We start from the raw sequence: 18,684 nt of genomic DNA, 5'->3' as shown, positions 1-18,684 counted from the left end.
GCTATTTGAGTTGTTTACTTTGTGTCTTATGGTGCTTCCCTGTAATACTTCATTTCTCTTTCTGATATCCTGTTGTTTTACCTCTCCATAATCCTCCTGTCTTAAGACGTTTCCCTTGATGATGCAAGGTTTTAATTCAGAGAAACTGCTATGTAACACCCTCCCTACTTCATGCAACAACTGGCATGAATCATATTCGAGTGGATTTTAATGTGTGCCCTCCTTTTAGAGGAAGTGGTTCCTGTACATTTTGAGATTGTTCGCAAACACCATGAAGGTTTGTTTGGCTGGTTTTGTTTTTCTAACGATTGCATTTTGTGTAGTCCAGGCTAGACTTGAGCTCACCACGTAGCTGAAGATTGCTTTAAACTCGATCCTCCTGCTTCACTCCAGAGTGCTAGAATCACAGGTATTGGCTACCCCAGTTAACATGCATGTTTAACCCTCATACTTAAAGAGTCCACCGTTATTTTAATGTTAGAAAACACGCAGTGTCTAAGGTTAAAGATTTGGGACCACAAATGGCAAATACAACAAATTACTTCAAAAAATTGTCTTTTCTGTTTTTTCTTTACTCCCTTTTATGGTAGCTAATTTCAAGAGTAAATTTGATAATTATTAGTTTTCCTCCACTTCATTGCTGTCATATTTGGCCATTAGGGATTATAAGCTGCAGCAGTTGTTATAGTTCACAGACATCTCATTTCTAACATAAGCTAGTTTGAAAGCCATTAACTAGTCTCCTGCCATTGTCCCTTAATCATGTCCCAGTGTGGCCTTTCCCACTGTGGTACCCTTTCTGCTCTGAGGACTCACCCCCTCCCCCTTTAGTCTTGTGTCTTGAGAATTTTCTCTGGTCCCTGCCCTGTCCTTATCTTTCTTTTGAGTGCCCTTTGAGGTGTGTGGAGAAAAAGCAAACAGGTTTGAGTTACCACAGTGTCTGTCTCCCAGAAGTTCTGTACTTACTGTAGCAGTTCATTAGTAAATGTTAACGGGTACTGCCAACCCACTCATGTGGTGCCCCATTTTCTGTTGTGTCTTGGGTCCCTCCATGAGTTGATGAGTTGAGGCTCATATCTGGTCCCAGGAGCTCTTTTTCTATTCTGGGAAGCTGGGTGGTGGGGATTTTAGTCTACTTGGGTAGCTTTCTGAGAGGTTAAAAAGTTAGGATTTTTCAGTTACTTGGTTTTTCTTGTCATCAGGATAGCCAGTGTTTTTATTTTTCAAGCTCTCTGTATTGCCAGGGAAACCTTAAAATAAAAACCAAAACCACAGTATGTCATACTTATAGAGTTGTCATGTTTTTCAGTGAAGGGCTTCATTCCTTAGAAATGTTTTTTCCCTGCGTTTGAATGTTTGTCTTTACATCTGAAACTTGCTGGCAGGGTGGAGACCTTTAAGTACTGCCAACCTTGACTGATTCAGGTTTTATATGTATATGTCCTCAGATTTCTCATGAATTGGACATTGCTTTTCTTTCAAGATTTCCTGCATGCTTTGTGCCTTTTAAAATTGTTGTTCTTGGTCTTTGACTAGACAAGCCTTTACTTCTGAGCTAGTTCCATGGTGGAATTTGAACTAGATATCTTCCAAATATAGGGGTTTTTGATGTGGTTTTTCAGTTTTTCCTAAACCTTGGGTAGTGGTATGCCTAATTGTATATAAACCATTATAATCACTCCCTCATATTTAATTTTGCTTTCAAGCCCCCAAATAGGTGAACCAGGTCACATTTCCATGCTTGTCTTTTTCCCAACCATAGCAGTTTCTCATGGTTTGGTTTCTAATTGCTGAGAGGTGGTGAAGTTTAGTCTCTGGTAGCCCTGAAATGGTATATAACATTTGGGGTACAAGCTCTTACTTTGATTTCAGTATTTGGTAGGATGGAGTAACACTCTGTTTCAGCTCTTCTGGAGAGAAGAGGCAAAGCAATGTGAGATCTGTGATAGGAGTCAGTGAAGTGGCTGGGGGGAAAGTAGAGACGGGATGTATTTGGTTAGTGTCAAAACAGACGTCAGGCCCCAGTTCTCAGAATTGGTCCCTGACATTCCTTCCCCACTAGTTAAATAAGGGCCAGTGTCTGTGGTCCTTTAGACAACACGCGTTAATTCATCCTTGACAACTTGCTCTGTTTTGGTCAAGAAGTACTTCATGGTGTGGGCATTTTCTTGGGAGCTGCCCTGTCCTGTTTACCGATAGCTTGCTTCTCCTATCCTAATTGACTACCCTGCTGTCAGGTTTTCCAGCTCTTCATCCATATGAAAGAAATATACCTAATGTAAAAACGTGACCATGTAAATTGCTGCTTAGCAGCCTTTGTGACTGTTTTATCTAAACATGTCCAAATACAGGCTCTCTCATCATTGATGTTAAAGAGCTGCCACTTGTTGCCCTGGTGATGGCCAATGGTATGTTGCATTAACTTCTTTTGAATCCAGGTGCAGCTTGAGATTTTTGTCATTATACTTGATTGTTGATCTGACTGGGCCTCCGTGTGTGAGTACCAGGAAGGCGTGCGAGCTGTTAAAAGAACACAGGCCTCTCCCCAGATCCAGTCTCAAGTGTTAGGCACTTGAATTCCAGAATGCCTGTTGAACAGTCTGTAGAGGAGACACACCAGGGCCTGAGAATCCTGTTCTAGTCCTTGTTATTACAGGAATTATTAGGAGACCAGCAACATCTACACCAGCCTTGTCACAAACATGGGATTTCTCACTTGTCAGATGACTTTCAGCAAGTTGTAGTGACATCCCGGTGATAGCTGTGCACAGAAAAGCTGGGGCTCCTGCTCCTTGTGCCTTTTAGATGTGGCACTGGAACGAGGCAGTCTGCTCTGTGTGTGGGCGCTGGTCCCACTGCTTACACCAGAGCACAGGCCTCGGTCCTTGTTCTGTCCATCTTCTGTAGCCATCACTCCTTTAGTGCCCTCATCACTTCTCAGGTCTAAATACCTTTCATATGTGTCCCACCCAGATCATTTCTCAGCTCAGACATCTTCCTTAAATGTCCCACTGCCAACTTCCCACCTTACTGAAATATTAGTGGGCATTTCAACTCAGCATTTCCTACACTGTCTGCCACATCCCTCCTCACATGTCGCCCCCCCCCCCCCAAAAAAAAAAACAAGGTTTCTCTGTGTAACTTTGCGCCTTTCCTGGAACTCACGCTGTAGCCCAGGCTGGCCTCGAACTCACAGAGATCTGCCTGCCTCTGCATCCCAGTGCTGGGATTAAAGGCGTGTGCCACCACACCCGGCTTTCTCCTCACATATGTCATTGGCAGTCTTCCTTTCTTTGCTGGTGGCATCTGCGTTGCTTTCTTTCTTTCTTTCCTTTTTTTTTTTTTTAATATTTATTTATTTATTTTATGCTGAATGCTGTTTATTGAAGGAGGGAAGAGGTCTTAAATACAGGCTTACAGCACAATGGGAGAACCCCGGAGGGTAGAAGTTCGCTACAGATGCTTTACAATCTTGCATCTAAGCTGTTAACGCCCATTATGCAGGATACACAGACAAGGAACTTCTCTCTTTTTTTTTTTTTTTTTTTTTTTTTTTGGTTTTTCGAGACAGGGTTTCTCTGTGTAGCTTTGCGCCTTTCCTGGAACTCACTTGGTAGCCCAGGCTGGCCTCGAACTCACAGAGATCTGCCTGGCTCTGCCTCCCGAGTGCTGGGATTAAAGGCGTGCGCCACCACCACCCGGCAAGGAACTTCTCTTAAGCATTCAGGAGCGTTGTTTTCTTGGTACAGCCTGCCTCTCTGTATAATTCCTTTCTCATGCCCTGGTATAGTTCATTAGGAAGAGCTCTAGGTCTTAATCTACAGACCAGATCCATATTCCTCTTACTTCCTGCATCCCCACTGTTCATGCTGGGAGGAGAGACTTGACATTTCCAACCTAGTGAAGTTCCTGCAGTGTCTGAGTTCTCTTCTTAGGACAGAACCAGAACAATTCTTTAAAAAGTAAAGTTCTATGTTGTTTTGCTTAAAACTGCCTCACTCGAAGTAAGAATTCTTCTGGTAACTTCCAGTCTAGACCTGGCCATCCTCTTCCCTCAATAACTGTCCTCACCTCCTAGATGAAGTGATCTTGAATTACACTGCTTATCATCTACTTCTTCCTGTTAGAGCATATGCTTCATAGGTTGAACATTTTGTTGCTAAAATTTCTAATCACCTGATCTTTTAGTGAGTTGTAATTTCTTTTGGTAGAAGTTCCTGCTTTGATGTTGATAGCTGTTGGTGGCTGCTTATAGTTGGGGTAGCTGTGGTCTTTGATTGAGACTGGATGTCATTTTGTAGCTCAGGCTAGCCTCAAGCTTAGGATTCTTCTCTTATATTTTCCAAGAGCTGGGGTTATGCTACTATGACAAGCAAGTTGATAAAAAGAAAACAAGACAGAATGATCAACTAAGTCTTAATTTCACAAAAGATTCCTCCTTAGCAAAGCCAGGCATGGTGGTGTACATAATTACAACAATCAAGATGCTGATGCAGGAGGATTGCTGTGAAGCCAACAAGGCTCTATCTTTAAAAAAAAATTTCCTTCCTTTTTATGGCAGATAATGGTGTTTAGTGGCTTTTTACCCACAGTAAAACAATTTTCAGAATTGTAATTAGTTCTCTGAATCCTGCTGCTGCTTTATCAGCTGGTATATTTAGTATCTAAATACTTGGTTCACATTGAACAATGTCTACAGCAGTGATTCTCAACCTGTGGGTCTTGACCCCCTGTGGGTTGCATATCAGATATCCTGCATATTAGATATTTACATTACAATTCATAACAGTAGCAAAATTACAGTTATAAAGTAGCAACAAAAATAATTGTATGGTTGGGGTCACCACAACACGAGGAACTTAAGGGTTGCAGCATTAGGAAGGTTGAGAACCACTGATCTGCAGCATGTTCCAAGATTTCATTTTAAGAAACTCATACTTTATGACAGGGTCTGACTATCTAGATCCAGGCTGTTCTCAAACTTGGGGTCTTCCCATCTGTCTCTCGAGTGATGGACACACAGGTGTGCACCACCTCACTGGCCAAGAAACACTTTCCCCAATCACTCGTAGGAAGAAACCCATTTGTTATATTCTGTCATGTGATTTCAGCAATTCAGTCACCTCTTCCCCCTGGGCCTCTGCTGATACTCCCATATCTGGAGCTGCTTCCTCCACTGAATTTTTGATCCTCTAGTGCAGCGGTTCTTAGCCTTCCTAATGCTTTAATACAGTTCCTGTATTAAAGGACCCTTTAATAAAGTGTTGTAGTGACCCTCCCAACCATAAAATTATTTTTGTTGTTACTTCATTAACTGTAATTTTGCTACTGTTATGAATCATAATGTATTATCTGATATGCAACCCCTGTAAAAGAGTTGTTTACAGGATCCATGGGTTGACAATCACTTCTTTAGAGTCATCTCGGAGAGCTACAACCAGCTTCTTCTACACTGTAGCCACCTTCCTTGAATCACAAATATTCTTCGTGACATCTAGAGTGGTGACCCCTTTGCAGGAAGTTTTAATTTACCTGGGTACCTCAGAGGAGTCACTCACTGTGGCAGCTGTGTCTGTATGAAATGCATTTCTTCAGTAGTTAAGATTGGAAAGGCAAGTTGATCCCTCAAGGCTACAGGGCGGATGTTGATTTAGCAGGAAGCAGCCATCTAGTTGTATGTCTCTGAGTGCTCTTGAATGGTAAGTGTAACACGAACCTTTTTTTTTTTTTTTTTTTTTTTTGGTTTTTCAAGACAGGGTTTCTCTGTGTAGCTTTGCGCCTTTTCCTGGAACTCACTTGGTAGCCCAGGCTGGCCTCGAACTCACAGAGATCCGCCTGCCTCTGCCTCCCGAGTGCTGGGATTAAAGGCGTGCGCCACCACCGCCCGGCTGTAACACGAATCTTAAAAGGTCTTATTAATAAAAAAAACTGGGGGCCAGCTATTGGGGTGAATTCTGAAAGGTCAGAGAAGCAGAACAAGCCACAGCCAACCTCACCTTGACAACTTCTCAGCCGATCCTGTTTTCTCAAACTGGAAGCCTCCCAAGTCTTCATCCGAATGGATCTCATCTGAACTACTGCTAAAAGCCTAAAAGCTTAAAAAGCTAAAAGCCTCAAATTCCTCGTCCTCATGCCTTATGTACCTTTCTGCTTCCTGCCATCACTTCCTGGGATTAAAGGTGTGTGTCTTTCCCAAGCAAGACATGAGATCTCAAGTGCTGGGATTAAAGGTGTGTGCCACCATGCCTGGCTCTGTTCTCCAGTGTGGCCTTGAACTCACAGAGATCTGGATGGATTTCTGCCTCTGGAATGTTAAGATTAAAGGCGTGTGCTACCACTGCCTAACCTCTAGTTAATATAGTGGCTGTTCTGTTCTGACCCCCAGATCAATTTATTGGGGTGCACAATATATCAACCACAGGTAAGGAACATATTGAAACTAATATTTTAAATGGAATATTTTTGGAGTAGTAGGTCTCAACAATGGGCTTAAAATACTCAGAAACCATGTTTTAAACAGATGTGCTGTCATACACACGTTTCTCCATGTAGAGAGCTTTAATGTAACTTTTAATGGCCCTAAGATTGGAACAACCATTTTCAGTTTGCAGTAACTAACTGTATTAGCCTCTTAACAGAATTAACTTGTCTTTTGAAGCTTTGAGGTGAGGCATTAGCTTTTCTCTACCCATGAAAGTGGAATCTGGAGTTATCTTCTACTATATGCCTGTTTTGTCTACTTTGAAAAATCTGTTGCTCAGCATAGCCATCTTCATTCTTTCTCTTAGATCTTCTGGGGAAGAGCCTGCTGTTTCTACATGAGCTTGGAGACAGTTTCTGCCTTTAAGCCTTGGGAACCAATCTTTGCTATCTTCAAACATCTCTCAGAATTGTGGTTAGGGTCTTGTTCTGCATTAGGCTTTTTAATCTCCTACCCCAACCATACAACTTTTCCACATCAGCAAGAAGGTCATTTCATTTTGTTACCATTCATGTGTACAATGAAGTAGCCATTTTTCATTCTTCAGGAACTTTCCTTCATGTTCACAACTGGGCTAACTAGAGAGGCCTAGTAGTTTAGTTTGCCTGTCCCAGTTTTCAACATTTCTTTCTCATATAGCTTCATCAAGTAGCTTATGGTTTAAAATGAGAGCTAGGACAATTCCTTTCACTTAAGCACTTAGAGACCATAGTAGGGTTGGTTGGTAATTTTAGTATTATGTCTCTGGGAATAGGAAAAGCCCAAGGAAAGTGAGATGGGGAATGGCCAGTCAGTGGAGCATCAGGAGACGTATTGAATGAGCGTGCTGTCTTATATGGGCACAGTTTGTGGTAGCTAATGCAAATTTGGTATTAACAGCAAAGATCACAGATTACAGGTTGTCATGATTTATGTAATAATAAAATCCAAAGTTTTATTTGTTTTGTTTTTGTTTTTTCAAGACAGGGTTTCTCTATGTAACAGTCCTGGCTGTCCTGGAACTCACTCTGTAGACCAGGCTGGCCTCAAACTCACAGAGATCTGCCTGCCTCTGCCTCCCGAGTGCTAGGATTAAAGGCATGTGCCACTACGTCCAGCAATAAAATGCCACAATTACCAGAATGTGACACAGAAATTGAAGTGAGCATGTGCTATTGGAAAAGTGGCTTTAATTGGCTTGCTTGATGCAGGAGTTGTAAAAACAAAAACAGTATCTGTGGCATGCAATAGAGTGAAAGCTCAACAGTGTGAGAGATGACTGTGTTGTTCAGTGATTGGTAGTGCACTACACCACCCTCTGTAGTAGCTTTCACCGCGGGGCCTCAGAGCAAGCGTTGTTCTGTGGCAGCTGCAGCACAAGGACCTCACACTGAGCTCATGGCCCCGGGCTGTTAACAGGGCTGTTAACAGGTGCTCGGCTGTTAACAGGTGCTCAGACTTCCTTATCTCTATTACCCCAGCCTTCCTGCACCCTGCAGCAATGTAAGTACACGGTTTAGAAGGTTGTTAGTCATATTTCCCAACCAAGGAAAAATCTAAGTTAGGCTCTGTTTAATAAATTCTTGAGTCTGCACATGAGTCATTGTTATGATTGCTTGGGCTAAGGGGCACAGAGAGGAGTGGCTGAGTAGACAGAAGAATGGCAACAGGAACTCATGTCAGATGATGAGCAGCTGTCAGATCCTTCCTTGCTAACTCTGGAATCCAGTTCCTTCATAAGGACTGTTATGAACTGTTGAAAGAAGAGTTCACTGGAAAGTCCTGGGAGGAAGCTAAGAAAGTGAGCCTACATGAAAGTTTGTGCCTGGAGACTGCAGGGCTTCCCCAGGCCTTGTGAGGCAATGTCTGACTAAGCTCCTGATGCTGTCAAGAAAAAGGGACATCTGGGAGGAATGAGATAAGAGGAACATAGGAATAAGAAACACATAAGTTAGTTGGGTGATGGTGGCATACTCCTTTAATCCCAGCACGGGGAGGCAGAGCTAGGTGGATCTCTGTGAGTTCAAGGCCAGCCTGGTCTACAGAACGAGATCCAGGACAGGCACCAAAACTACACGGAGAAACCCTGTTTCGGAAAACCAAAACCAAAAAAAAAAAGATAAGTTGGGGGCTGAAGGTTGAAATCAGGCCTGATGCTAGGCTGTGCAGTCTTCACTGTGTATAGTCCTAACACGTAGGATAAGGCCCAGGGTCATAGCTGGGTCCCTGTGATCAAAGGTTCAGGTCGGAGAAAGCTAGAGAAGCAGAGAGATGACCCAGATGAAGTCTACAGTGGGCTGAGCACCATCCGGGCATAGCCCCTTGGATCCTTGGTCTTCTCTCCCAACCTGAAACAGACCCATACAGCAGAGGTATTCTGGAATGTTCTCAAGTTTTATTTCCTCTCCCAAGTTTGAAGCAACTTGCTGTACACTAAATCATCAACCAACCCTGGGGTAAGAATTCAAACAGATTCATATCTAGATGCTCTTCTCAATAGGCAGGGATGGAGAATGCTAATCCCGTTTTGCCTGAACAGACTCACATTTTGCTGACAGGAGCTCACACATGGACATAGTCAGATGCCAAGTGCAGAAAGAAGTCAGGAGTTCTTCATGACATAGTGTGTTGTGTGTGTGTTCACCTTTGTATGGCTCAGTTCCCCAGTGTCATGCTGTAGAGGAAAATTCATGAAAATGCAGGTCACTGAGTAGTGGTGCTGAATAGCCCACTGCATATTCACCCACCTGCATTCCAAACCCAGAAACCTACAACATGGTCCTGCCCCCTGCCACTCTTGTCTCTGAGTTCAGGTTCTTCTGTGTCTTAGAATTTAGAAGCCTTAAGTGCCCACAGGAGATGGGGGGTTGGAATTAAGGGCTCCTGTCTACTGTAAGGGTCTCAGGGCTAGCCCTTCCAAACTTATAGGTGGCCTGGATACAGCTGCCATTTCTGCTTGTAGAAAACAAAACCTGTTTTGTGAGAGGTCATGGAGGCAGTAAAGCCATGACAGCCTAAAGGAACCAGCAAATCTGGGGACATGGAGAGGTATCTTGAACCTCATGCAGACCACAGGACCACAGGGCTGGATAAATTAAGAGGAAGGGATTTGTGCAAGAGGACCAACTGCCCTTGTAGGTCAGTGTCTCCAGAGGGATCTCTGACCTGTAGGTGCTAGGAGCCAGGTCTTTAGGGCCATAGTCACCTTAGTAATAGATACTTTCTTATTTTTACATGATTTACAAAACACTGTTAGCACACAGGACTGGGGAAGTGGTGTTGGGCTTTTGATTCCCTCAAGACCACAGATGGCTCAGCGGGTAAAGGTGCTTCCTGTGCAAGCCTGTTGACCTGGATTTGATCTCCACTCTACAGAGTTGTCGGTTGACACGCAGACCATGGCACACATGAACACACTGATAGCATGTACATTCACAATAAAAAACAGACCCCAATCTTCTCACCGTTCCTCCTTGGTAACTTTCTCCACATCACAGCAATGACCACAGCTCCAAGGAGAACCAGGCCAGCAGAGACGACCACAATGGGGTTTATGTGCTGAAGAGGTGGAGCTGGAAGTGAAAGGAAAGTGGGGGCTTTGGCTCTACTCAGGGTCTCCAGAGGGTTCCTGTTTTCCTTGACAGCCTACCCCTCCTTACCCCATCTCAGGGTCAGGGGCTCAGGCAGCCCTTCATGGTGCACATGGCATGTGTATCTTTGTTCCTCCCCAGAAGGTACCACCACAGCTGCCCACTTCTGGAAGGTTCCGTCCCCAGAAGGCCTGGTCTCCACAAGTTCCATGTCTTGGGTCTGCTCCTTCCCATCTCTCTGCCAAGTCAGGGTGATGTCAGCAGGGTAGAAGCCCAGGGCCCAGCACCTCAGGGTGATGTCACCTTCAGGGCTACGATGATGGGTCACATGTGTCTTTGGGGGATCTGAGAATTCAGAGGTTCAGAGACTATTACCTTCACTGAAATAGTGGGCTCATGTGACCATCCTGAGAATGGACAGGACACTTGCGGTGGGAAAGAAGGCATAAAACTCAAGCTTCTAGGATACCCTCTACCTTGGAAAATCGTAGAATCAGTTCGAGCCAGCCCAGGGTAAGAGGCCCCAAGTCTCTGAAAGAGACATTGGGGTCTGACCTGGGGGGAGGCTGGGTGACTCAGAAAAACGTGACCAAATTTCCAAAGACACGGGAATGGGGCAGAAAACAAAGTGAATCTCCAAATAATGTCCAAGGCTGCTGGAGGGTTGGCGCAAACTGCTCATTGGTCAGTTACTACAGCAACTGACTTCTCCCGTCCGGGAGAGCAAGACAGGGCTTCTTGAATTGTCCAGAGAGAACCCAAGAAGATTCGCCCAGACTAGACCCGAAGCAGGGAGGTCTACACAGGGACCCAGGTATTTGCTGCCACTCAGTACCTGCACGTTGCAGCAACTCTTTCCCCTCCTCCAGATGGCTGCGGAGCCACTCCATGCATGTAACTTTCAGGTAGGACCTGTGGTGCTCTGCCTCATTCGTTGCCTCATATTCGCGCTGGGTAATCAGAGCTACCTTGTTTGCCGCAGTCCAGGAATGGAGGTCCTCGTTCAGAGAGATGTGGTCGGCTCCATCATACGCTGTCCTGTAGTACCCACTGAGGAAGCGCCCATCACTGCCCATATAGCAGCCACGCATGGACTGGATGGTGTGGTACCCTGGAAGGCAAAAGTAGTAAGCCCCGGAGGCCTGGCCCCGCCCGCTACTCTTAGACCCGCCCCGTGGAGGTCCACAAGCGGTTGAGAGTCTTCCGCAGAGACGGGTGAATTTCTCTAGCTCTGTGGGATCGAGGAGATGCACCCGACAGTAGCCTTGGGTTTATGAGCCGGGTCCACTATTTGGGGGCTATCCAAGCCTGGGGCCAAGTGGCCCGTACAGGGGTCACTCACCCGCTTCGCTCTGGTTGTAGTACCGCAGCAGAGTCCTCAGATTCTTACGGAAAATCTGCGCGTTCGCCTTGGCGATCCGAGTCTGCCGCTCCCAGTACTCTGGCCGCTTCTCCTCCATCCACGGCGCCCGCGGCTCCTCTCTAGGGGCCACCGCATCGCTGTCAAACCACACAAAGCGCGTGTCGTCCACGAACCCGAAGGCGATGAACCGCGCTTCCCTGTGTCCCGGCTGGGTCATGGCAGTGCCGAAATAACGCAGCGAGTGCGAGCCTGGAGGAAGCAAGACGCTGATGGCGGCTCCGCCTTCCTGCCAGGATCCGGAGCTTTTGTGCGGGCCCAGAGGGGAGCTGGGAGCGGGGGTCCGGACAGGAAGCGGGAGGGTCTGGCTGTGAGACGCGGGGTCGCAGCTTCCCTGGGGCCGCCCCCGCCCTCCCCGCAGAGTCGTTTCCTTCCCGACCCCGCACTCACCCGCGCGGGTCCGGGTCGGGGCCAGGGCGGCCACCAGCAGCAGGAGCAGTGCGCGAGGTGCCATCACCCAGAGATAGAGATCTGGGGAGCATTTGAGCTCTGCGCGTTTTTTGGAACCCGGAACCTCGTACTGGCTTCTGCAGAAACCGGACACCCAATGGCAGTGGGAAATACCATGGCGTCATAAGTGTCTAGGCAGAAGAATCTGACTCAGTTTGGGAGACCAGGAAGTGAAACTTGTAGGAGGGGGGACATCTCCAGGGCTGGGCTTCTAGCCACCTGACATCCTGACCAGGGGGGGACCTGGGCCTTTATCCTTCCTCCCCCTCTTCCAGCCCCAAGAGCTTTCCTCATGTTCTCTCTGACTCCAGGTCAAGAGTTGTCTTGGTCAGCTGTTCTCAGACTTTCTGGTCTCAGGATCTCCATGGGGTCTGAGGATTTAACGAGTTTCCCCAAGGAAAACATGTTTTTGTGAGTTATATGTGTAAATAATATTAGAAACTAAAGTTTTTAAAAATGTATTCCATTGATTTAGAATACTAACAAATCCATTGTGTTGACAAAATAAAATCTTATGAGAAATACTCATTTTCCAAATGAACAGTCTGAAGTGTGGGTCTTTTTGCACTTCACAAGTTTCCAAGTCTTTCTCTTCATCTGTTTCAGTAGAAGACTGATTGATTTTCATATACACTTAACCTGTTATTCTTGTTGAAGAATATGAAACAAACAGCTTGCCTTACCCAAATATGTAGGTGGAATATTTTAATGCTGTTATCAGATAATTGTGGATACTCATCTTTGATACCACAGTAAAATAAAAATGTATTAATATTTATTTAGACAGGGTTCATGAATTCTACCTTGGACTTGAAGTGAAGGAGTGTTGATTCTGTTTCTGGCTGTGTGGCCAGCTTCATGTGCAAATCTGTATATTACCTTAAATAAAGTGATTGCCAATAATGTACACATATGTGCATATAAACCTTCCATAATGTTTACAGTTACTATAATTTTCACTCTGTAGTTTGAAGTAAGACACAGGTGAGACTTCAATCTAGAGTGGGTTTAGAGAGAAAGCAGCATTTGAGATTTACATTAAACTAAGAGCCATTTTCCATATCTTCTATTAGGCTTTGTTCCATGGAAGAGAAATTACATTCATCTCCCAATATTACATCTTACAATTGAATATATATAATATATCTGGAGATCTGCTCCAGTAGCAGAGTGTTCAGAGTGTTTTTCTGATATGCTCAAGACCCTGGATTTGAACCAGAACATTAGGCTGCTGGGGGAGAATTGCCATCATCATTCCTGCTTGGCTATGGGCCTGTGTGCTGCAGAACTATATCCAACATATAAGATGTGTACCACAAAGATAGGATAATGGAGTATTTTCTCTGATTTGCCAAATACAAATAGACTAGACACTGGGAATGTAATTCTTACCTGATAATTGTTATTGTATATAGTTTTACTATGTTAGAGTCAAAACCTTCCCTTTTTATTTAGACAAAAGGGGAGAGATGTTGTGGGATATTTGATCACACCATGAGACACCCAGAGACTGTACTAATAAAGTTAACCTTGAATTGGAGCAGAGTCAGCTACTAGTTTTTAAGAATTAGTCATAAAGACTATGGAGGAGGTAGGATATGGATAAAAAGGCACAGGAAGGAGTAGGGAGGGACATGGAGATTCATGGGCTTTTTGTCAGCCCCTTTTTGGTCTGGAAAGTGTGGAGAGAAGGTCAGCAGGTTGCTCCTCCACCACTTCTTTGATTTATCAGGTTTTCACCCCAATATCTGACTCCCGAGTCTTTATTGGTAATAGAACTAAGGTAATATAACATGGCTCAGTTGTTAAAAGCACTTGTTACTCCTGCAGAAGACCTAAGTTTGATTCCCAACAACCACATGGAGATCTGATGCTCTTTCTGACCTTTTGGGGGCACCAAACACTCACATAATATGCAGACATACATGCAAGCAAAACACTCAAAAACGTTAAATAAATAAATCTCTTAAAAATTAAGAAAGAGGCCGGGCGGTGGTGGTGCATGCCTTTAATCCCAGCACTCGGGAGGCAGAGCCAGGCGGATCTCTGTGAGTTCGAGGCCAGCCTGGGCTACCAAGTGAATTCCAGGAAAGGCGCAAAGCTACACAGAGAAACCCTGTCTCGAAAAACCAAAAAAAAAAAAAAAAATTAAGAAAGAGAATTAAGGCACTGGGGCATGTCATGCATAGAATCAGCAATTATTTTGAACAATTTTTCATTTTATGTATATGGGTGTTTTGCCTGCATGCATGTCTTTGCACCACATGTATTCAGTGCCTGAGGGAGCCTGAAGAAGTTGTTGGACCCCCTAGGACTGGGGTTACAGATGGTTGTTAGCTACCATGTGGGTGCTGGGAATTGAACCCAGTCCTCTAGAAGAGCCATCAATGTTCTTAATCACTGAGACATCCCTCCAGCTCAAGAATCAGCAATTCTTACCATATTTTCAATCCAGAATGTTGTGCTTAAAAAGGTTTTCTCTGGATGTCACTTCAGAGTCAGTTCACCTCAATTTAGTCTTGGAAGGTCTCTTGAGGCAAAAGGTGTGACTTAGGGCACAAGTGGATGTCTTCCTGGAAATCAATGTGTTGTTCCATCTGACCCAAGAATGGGGTATGGATGGCTCTAAGGAGATCTTTGGCACAGGAGTGGTCATTAAACACTATGTAGGTCTTGAGGCTGTACAGAAGCCTCAGCAGTTAAGAGCACTGGGTTTTATTCTGGAGGACCTGTGTTTGGTTCTTAATGGCTCCGTAAGATTTCACAGCTGTCTGTAATCCCAGTTCCAGGGGACCTGCGGCCCTCTTCTGGCATCCATGGACACTGGGCATGCAAGTGGTGCGCAGACAGGCATACATGCAGGTAAAACACCCATAAAAATAAAAACTATGTTGGTCTTTGGCTAGTGAAAGTGAAGGAACATGGGTAACATGCAAAGCGAAAGAGCAGAATGGAGCAGCTCAGTGGCCACTGCTTCAGGGAGTCCTTTGGTCACCAGCAGGAACGATGGCAGTAGCAGTTGGATGTAGGGTAGAGACAGCTTCATGCTGCATGTGTAGCAGCCAAGGAGTTTTGTTCAGAGACCTTTACTCAGGCAAAGATAAGATTCTTAACTTGGGGGAAAAAAAGAATTTAAGAACTACTAGTATGAAGCAAAGTTCAAGTTTATTAGGAGGAGGCATTAACAGATTTAAACATGAATAGAAAGGGAAGCACACAGAAAAGGACAGAGAAGATCGAAAGATGGGTTTCAACTTCTCAAGACAGAGCTGCTGTCTCAGTTGTTCTGATTGTGTTTACCCATTGAGCAAACCATGGAAAGAGTTTACCAAACAAAATTACCAAAATATCCACGTCCTTATTTTCAAGAAAGAAGAATAAATATATAGCTCATTGGAAACAAGAAAGTTCAGTCTCTAATGGAAGTTTCCCAAGGCCTGCCTGTCCTGGATCAGGAGAGATGACTGGGAAGGCACACATGTCAGTGTGGAGAGGAGTCATGCTCAGGTCTGGGCTGAACTCACTTCCTTATGCCATGCTGACAGGAGACAGACACTTGGACACAGTTAGATGCCAGTTGCAGAAAGAAAAGTCAGGAGCTTTTGAAGTCACACAAGGTAGGTGTCTCATACTACGGAAGAAAATAAGAACAAATTCTGAGTGAAGATTGTGACACTGAACAGGCAGCCATACTGAAGAAAAAAAAAAAGAGATCAGTATAGGGAGTCACCACTGCTCAGCAATGTGTTCTCTGAATACTCCTATCCTCCTGGGAGAGATGCATCAGATCCCTGAGCACTGTCCCTGACTAGGGCAGTATAGAATAAGACCTGTCAAGAGCCCACAGCAACGGGGCCAAGAGAGAAATGTGTGAGCCCCCCCCCCCAGGGGGGCATCTGTCGACCCTTACAAGGGTCTCAGGAACCACCTTCCACTTAATTATTGGCAGCCCAATTATAGATGCCTCTTTCCCACCTGTGGGAAGAACCAGCCACTGAGAGACCGGGAAGCAGTAAAGTCACAAGAACAGGAGGAGATTCCTAGTCTAAACCCCAGAGAAGTTTCTAGAACTGTGACTGCAGCTCCATGGAAGGAAGAGGAAACACAATAGAAGACTGAACATAAAGAAGACTAACTGGCCTTCTGTAGGTTTGTTCTCAGTAGGGACCTTTTCTGTGACATCTGTCTGTGGGGAATCAGAATCAGGTCTCCATCAACAGGATGATGAGGCTATCCATTATTTCCTTTATGCTTTACAATAAGAGTTAGTCAGCACAGAGGCCCCACCACATCCCCAGGTGTGTGGATACAACCTCTCTTATGGGGCAGGGTATATTTATAGCTTGGGCTTGAAATCCCTAGTGAGATAAGAACTCAGACCCTGCCCCTTCCTTACCTTTATTTCTTCCATATCAGAAAAATCACCACGGCTCCCATAACCAAAGCTCCAAAAACCAGGCCGGTAAGAATCGCCATGAGGAAGATGATTGTCTGAGAAGGCTCTGATGAGGGAGAGGAAGGAAGAGTGAGGACTCTGACCCTCGCTCTCAACCCTGATCCTGCTCTGGTTCTAAAGGGCTCACACTTTCCCTGACAATGTACTCACTCACACCCCTCCTTACCCCATCTCAGAGTGAGGGGCTCAGGCAGACCCTCATGGTTCACATGGCATGTGTATCTCTGTTCCTCTCCCGAGAGAACCACCACAGCTGACCACTTCTGGAAGGTTCCATCCCCTGCAGGCCTGGTCTCTCCCAGCTCCATATCATGGGTGTGGTTGTTCCCATCCCTCTGCCAGGTCAGGGTGATCTCAGCTGGGTAGAAGCCCAAGGCCCAGCACCTCAGGGTGACATTCCCTCCAGGTCTTACTTGATGGGCCACATATGTTTGGGGAGGGTCTGAGGGGAACAAAATTCAGGCATTTTGCATTCCTCCTGGGCATTGAGCAGTGCTCATGTGACTGACCATCCCTGGAAAGGATGGGAAGGGAGGGGAGCAGACTCCTCACAGCAGCCTAAACTCAGGATCTGGATGATGTATTCCTTGGGAAATTTCAGAATGATCATGAGCCAGCACAGAGCAGGAGATTTTGAATCTCCCTCTAGGTAAATAGACTTCTGGTTCTGACTGAGCAGGGTCTGAGAGACTCAGCAACCCTGGAGTCAGACATCCAATGCCATTATGCATGGATAGTGAACAGGTCTTAGAGAGGCCATGATTCACAATGCAGATACAGAAGGGAACTGCTGCTTAACTGACACACTGGACTATCCTGGGAGAAGGGTGAATCCTCTGGAGAGTTTCTCCCATGTTGAGTCAGGAAACTCAGGAGCATTCTTTCCCCCTTTGATGCAAGACAGTGTAAAGTATTCCAGCTGCTCCCTGCTAAGGAGGAGGCCTCAGGAGACAGGAGTTCTAATCTCAGAAGAAGGAGTTGACAAGCGGAGGCCTCTCTTACCAGAGCGCAGCAATGTCTCCTTCCCAAGGTCTAGGTATCTGCGAAGCATTTCCACACACTCCCCCTGCAGGTAAGTCCTCCAGCTCGCGGCTGCACCGTCCTCCTCCCAGCTTTGCCTTATGAGTTGAGCTGCCTTGCCTTCTGCACTCCAAGAGCTCAGGTCCTCATTCAAGGTGATGTAATCGTGGCCATAGTAGGTGAACCGGTAGTGACCGCCGAGGAAGCTCCCATTATTATCCACATTGCAGCCAAGCACCTTCTGTAGGGTGTGATATTCTGCCCCACCCCCATTCAGCCACCAGTCACTGCTGCTTCCTCCCTCCTGGGATTTTGTCCCAAACTAACCCCCTATCCAGGTCATAGGCCGTGCGCCCGTGGCTTAATCTCGGACCTGGGGACCTGGAGAGAATTGGGCAGGACCATGAGGGCATGGAGGGATCTAACCTTAGATGTGGGATCACTCACCGTCTTTGCTGTGTTTGTAGTAGTTCATCAGGAACCGAAGAAACTTCCGGTCGTTCTGTGACTTGTGCAAGGCTTCCTCTGTCTCCCTCTCCCAATACTCAGGCGGCTCCCGCTCCATCCACGGCGCCCGAGGTCGCATCCTCGCTGTCGCTTCGTTGCTGTCGAATCCCTTAAACTGTGTGGTGTCCACATAGCAGACATGGATGAATCGGGCCTCCCAGATGTCTGGCCCATAAACCAAGGTGTCCAAAAGCTGCAGCCAGTGTGAGCCTGGGGACGACTCACATTGAGACCCTGATCTTTTCTGTCTGGACCCAGGGCCGGTTGGTGGGCTGGGGAGGGAGCAGAGCTGGGGTGGTGAAGGGAGAGGGGCCAGGGTCGTCCAGCTGGGGGGAGCAGGGACAGCTTGGTTAGGCAATGGAGGAGATGCAGAGACGGGGATTCCCAGCTGCACTCTGCTCCCCAAAAGGCTGTTTCCCTCCAGGCCCCACACCCACCTACACAGTTCTGGGTCAGGGTCAAGGCCACCAGCAGGAGCAAGAGGGCACCAGGTCTAGGTGTCCTCATCCTTGGAGATGGGTGGTGTCTCAGACAGGACTGGTATCTCCCCACTTTGTACCTCTGATGTGGAAGAGGCTGACTGGCTTCTCTAAGAATTCCCAAAGGTGGTGACGTAGATCTGGTGGGATGGGTCATGGAGAGATGAACTCTTGGAAAATAAATATCTAGGGCCTTGCTTTCCCGCTTTGGACCCAGTTCTGTGGCCTGGTATCTTGGGATCAGTGTCTGAACACAAGTTACCTTACCCTGATCCCTGTCCTGGTCACAACATCCCTGAGTC

General features: G+C 46.1%; 2 protein-coding genes across 2 annotated transcripts; both read right to left on the bottom strand.

The window, feature by feature from the left end:
- Nucleotides 1–8,835: 8,835 nt before the first annotated feature.
- On the bottom strand, nucleotides 8,836–11,993 carry LOC131926469 (class I histocompatibility antigen, Gogo-OKO alpha chain-like). The gene is made up of 6 exons (XM_059281964.1): nucleotides 11,861–11,993; nucleotides 11,393–11,662; nucleotides 10,886–11,161; nucleotides 10,120–10,395; nucleotides 9,925–10,032; nucleotides 8,836–9,134 (listed from the first exon to the last, which is right to left on the bottom strand). Exons 1-6 carry the CDS (start codon nucleotides 11,922–11,924, stop codon nucleotides 9,130–9,132), a joined length of 999 nt encoding a protein of 332 aa, XP_059137947.1. The 5' UTR covers nucleotides 11,925–11,993; the 3' UTR covers nucleotides 8,836–9,129.
- A 4,325-nt stretch (nucleotides 11,994–16,318) lies between these two features.
- On the bottom strand, nucleotides 16,319–18,410 carry LOC131926465 (patr class I histocompatibility antigen, A-2 alpha chain-like). Its single transcript, XM_059281961.1, has 5 exons — nucleotides 18,341–18,410; nucleotides 17,844–18,113; nucleotides 17,379–17,654; nucleotides 16,543–16,818; nucleotides 16,319–16,422 (listed from the first exon to the last, which is right to left on the bottom strand). Exons 1-5 carry the CDS (start codon nucleotides 18,408–18,410, stop codon nucleotides 16,319–16,321), a joined length of 996 nt encoding a protein of 331 aa, XP_059137944.1.
- Nucleotides 18,411–18,684: the final 274 nt, after the last annotated feature.

Source organism: Peromyscus eremicus, chromosome 16_21 (assembly GCF_949786415.1).
Source record: "Peromyscus eremicus chromosome 16_21, PerEre_H2_v1, whole genome shotgun sequence".
Classification (NCBI taxonomy): Eukaryota; Metazoa; Chordata; class Mammalia; order Rodentia; family Cricetidae; genus Peromyscus; species Peromyscus eremicus.
This window is presented reverse-complemented; position numbering and strand designations above follow the sequence as displayed.

Bases quoted from the DNA above. Each gene is read 5' to 3' on its own strand.
- LOC131926465 (XM_059281961.1), bottom strand. From the start codon at position 18,410: ATGAGGACACCTAGACCTGGTGCCCTCTTGCTCCTGCTGGTGGCCTTG. The intron at 18,114-18,340 runs GTGGGTGTGGGG...AGTCGTCCCCAG, and splicing joins CCTGACCCAGAACTGTGTAG to GCTCACACTGGCTGCAGCTT. The intron at 16,423-16,542 runs GTAAGGAGGGGT...CTCCCTCATCAG, and splicing joins GCCCCTCACTCTGAGATGGG to AGCCTTCTCAGACAATCATC.
- LOC131926469 (XM_059281964.1), bottom strand. From the start codon at position 11,924: ATGGCACCTCGCGCACTGCTCCTGCTGCTGGTGGCCGCCCTGGCCCCG. The intron at 10,396-10,885 runs GTACTGAGTGGC...CTGAATTCTCAG, and splicing joins AGAGTTGCTGCAACGTGCAG to ATCCCCCAAAGACACATGTG. The intron at 10,033-10,119 runs GTAAGGAGGGGT...TTTCACTTCCAG, and splicing joins GCCCCTGACCCTGAGATGGG to CTCCACCTCTTCAGCACATA.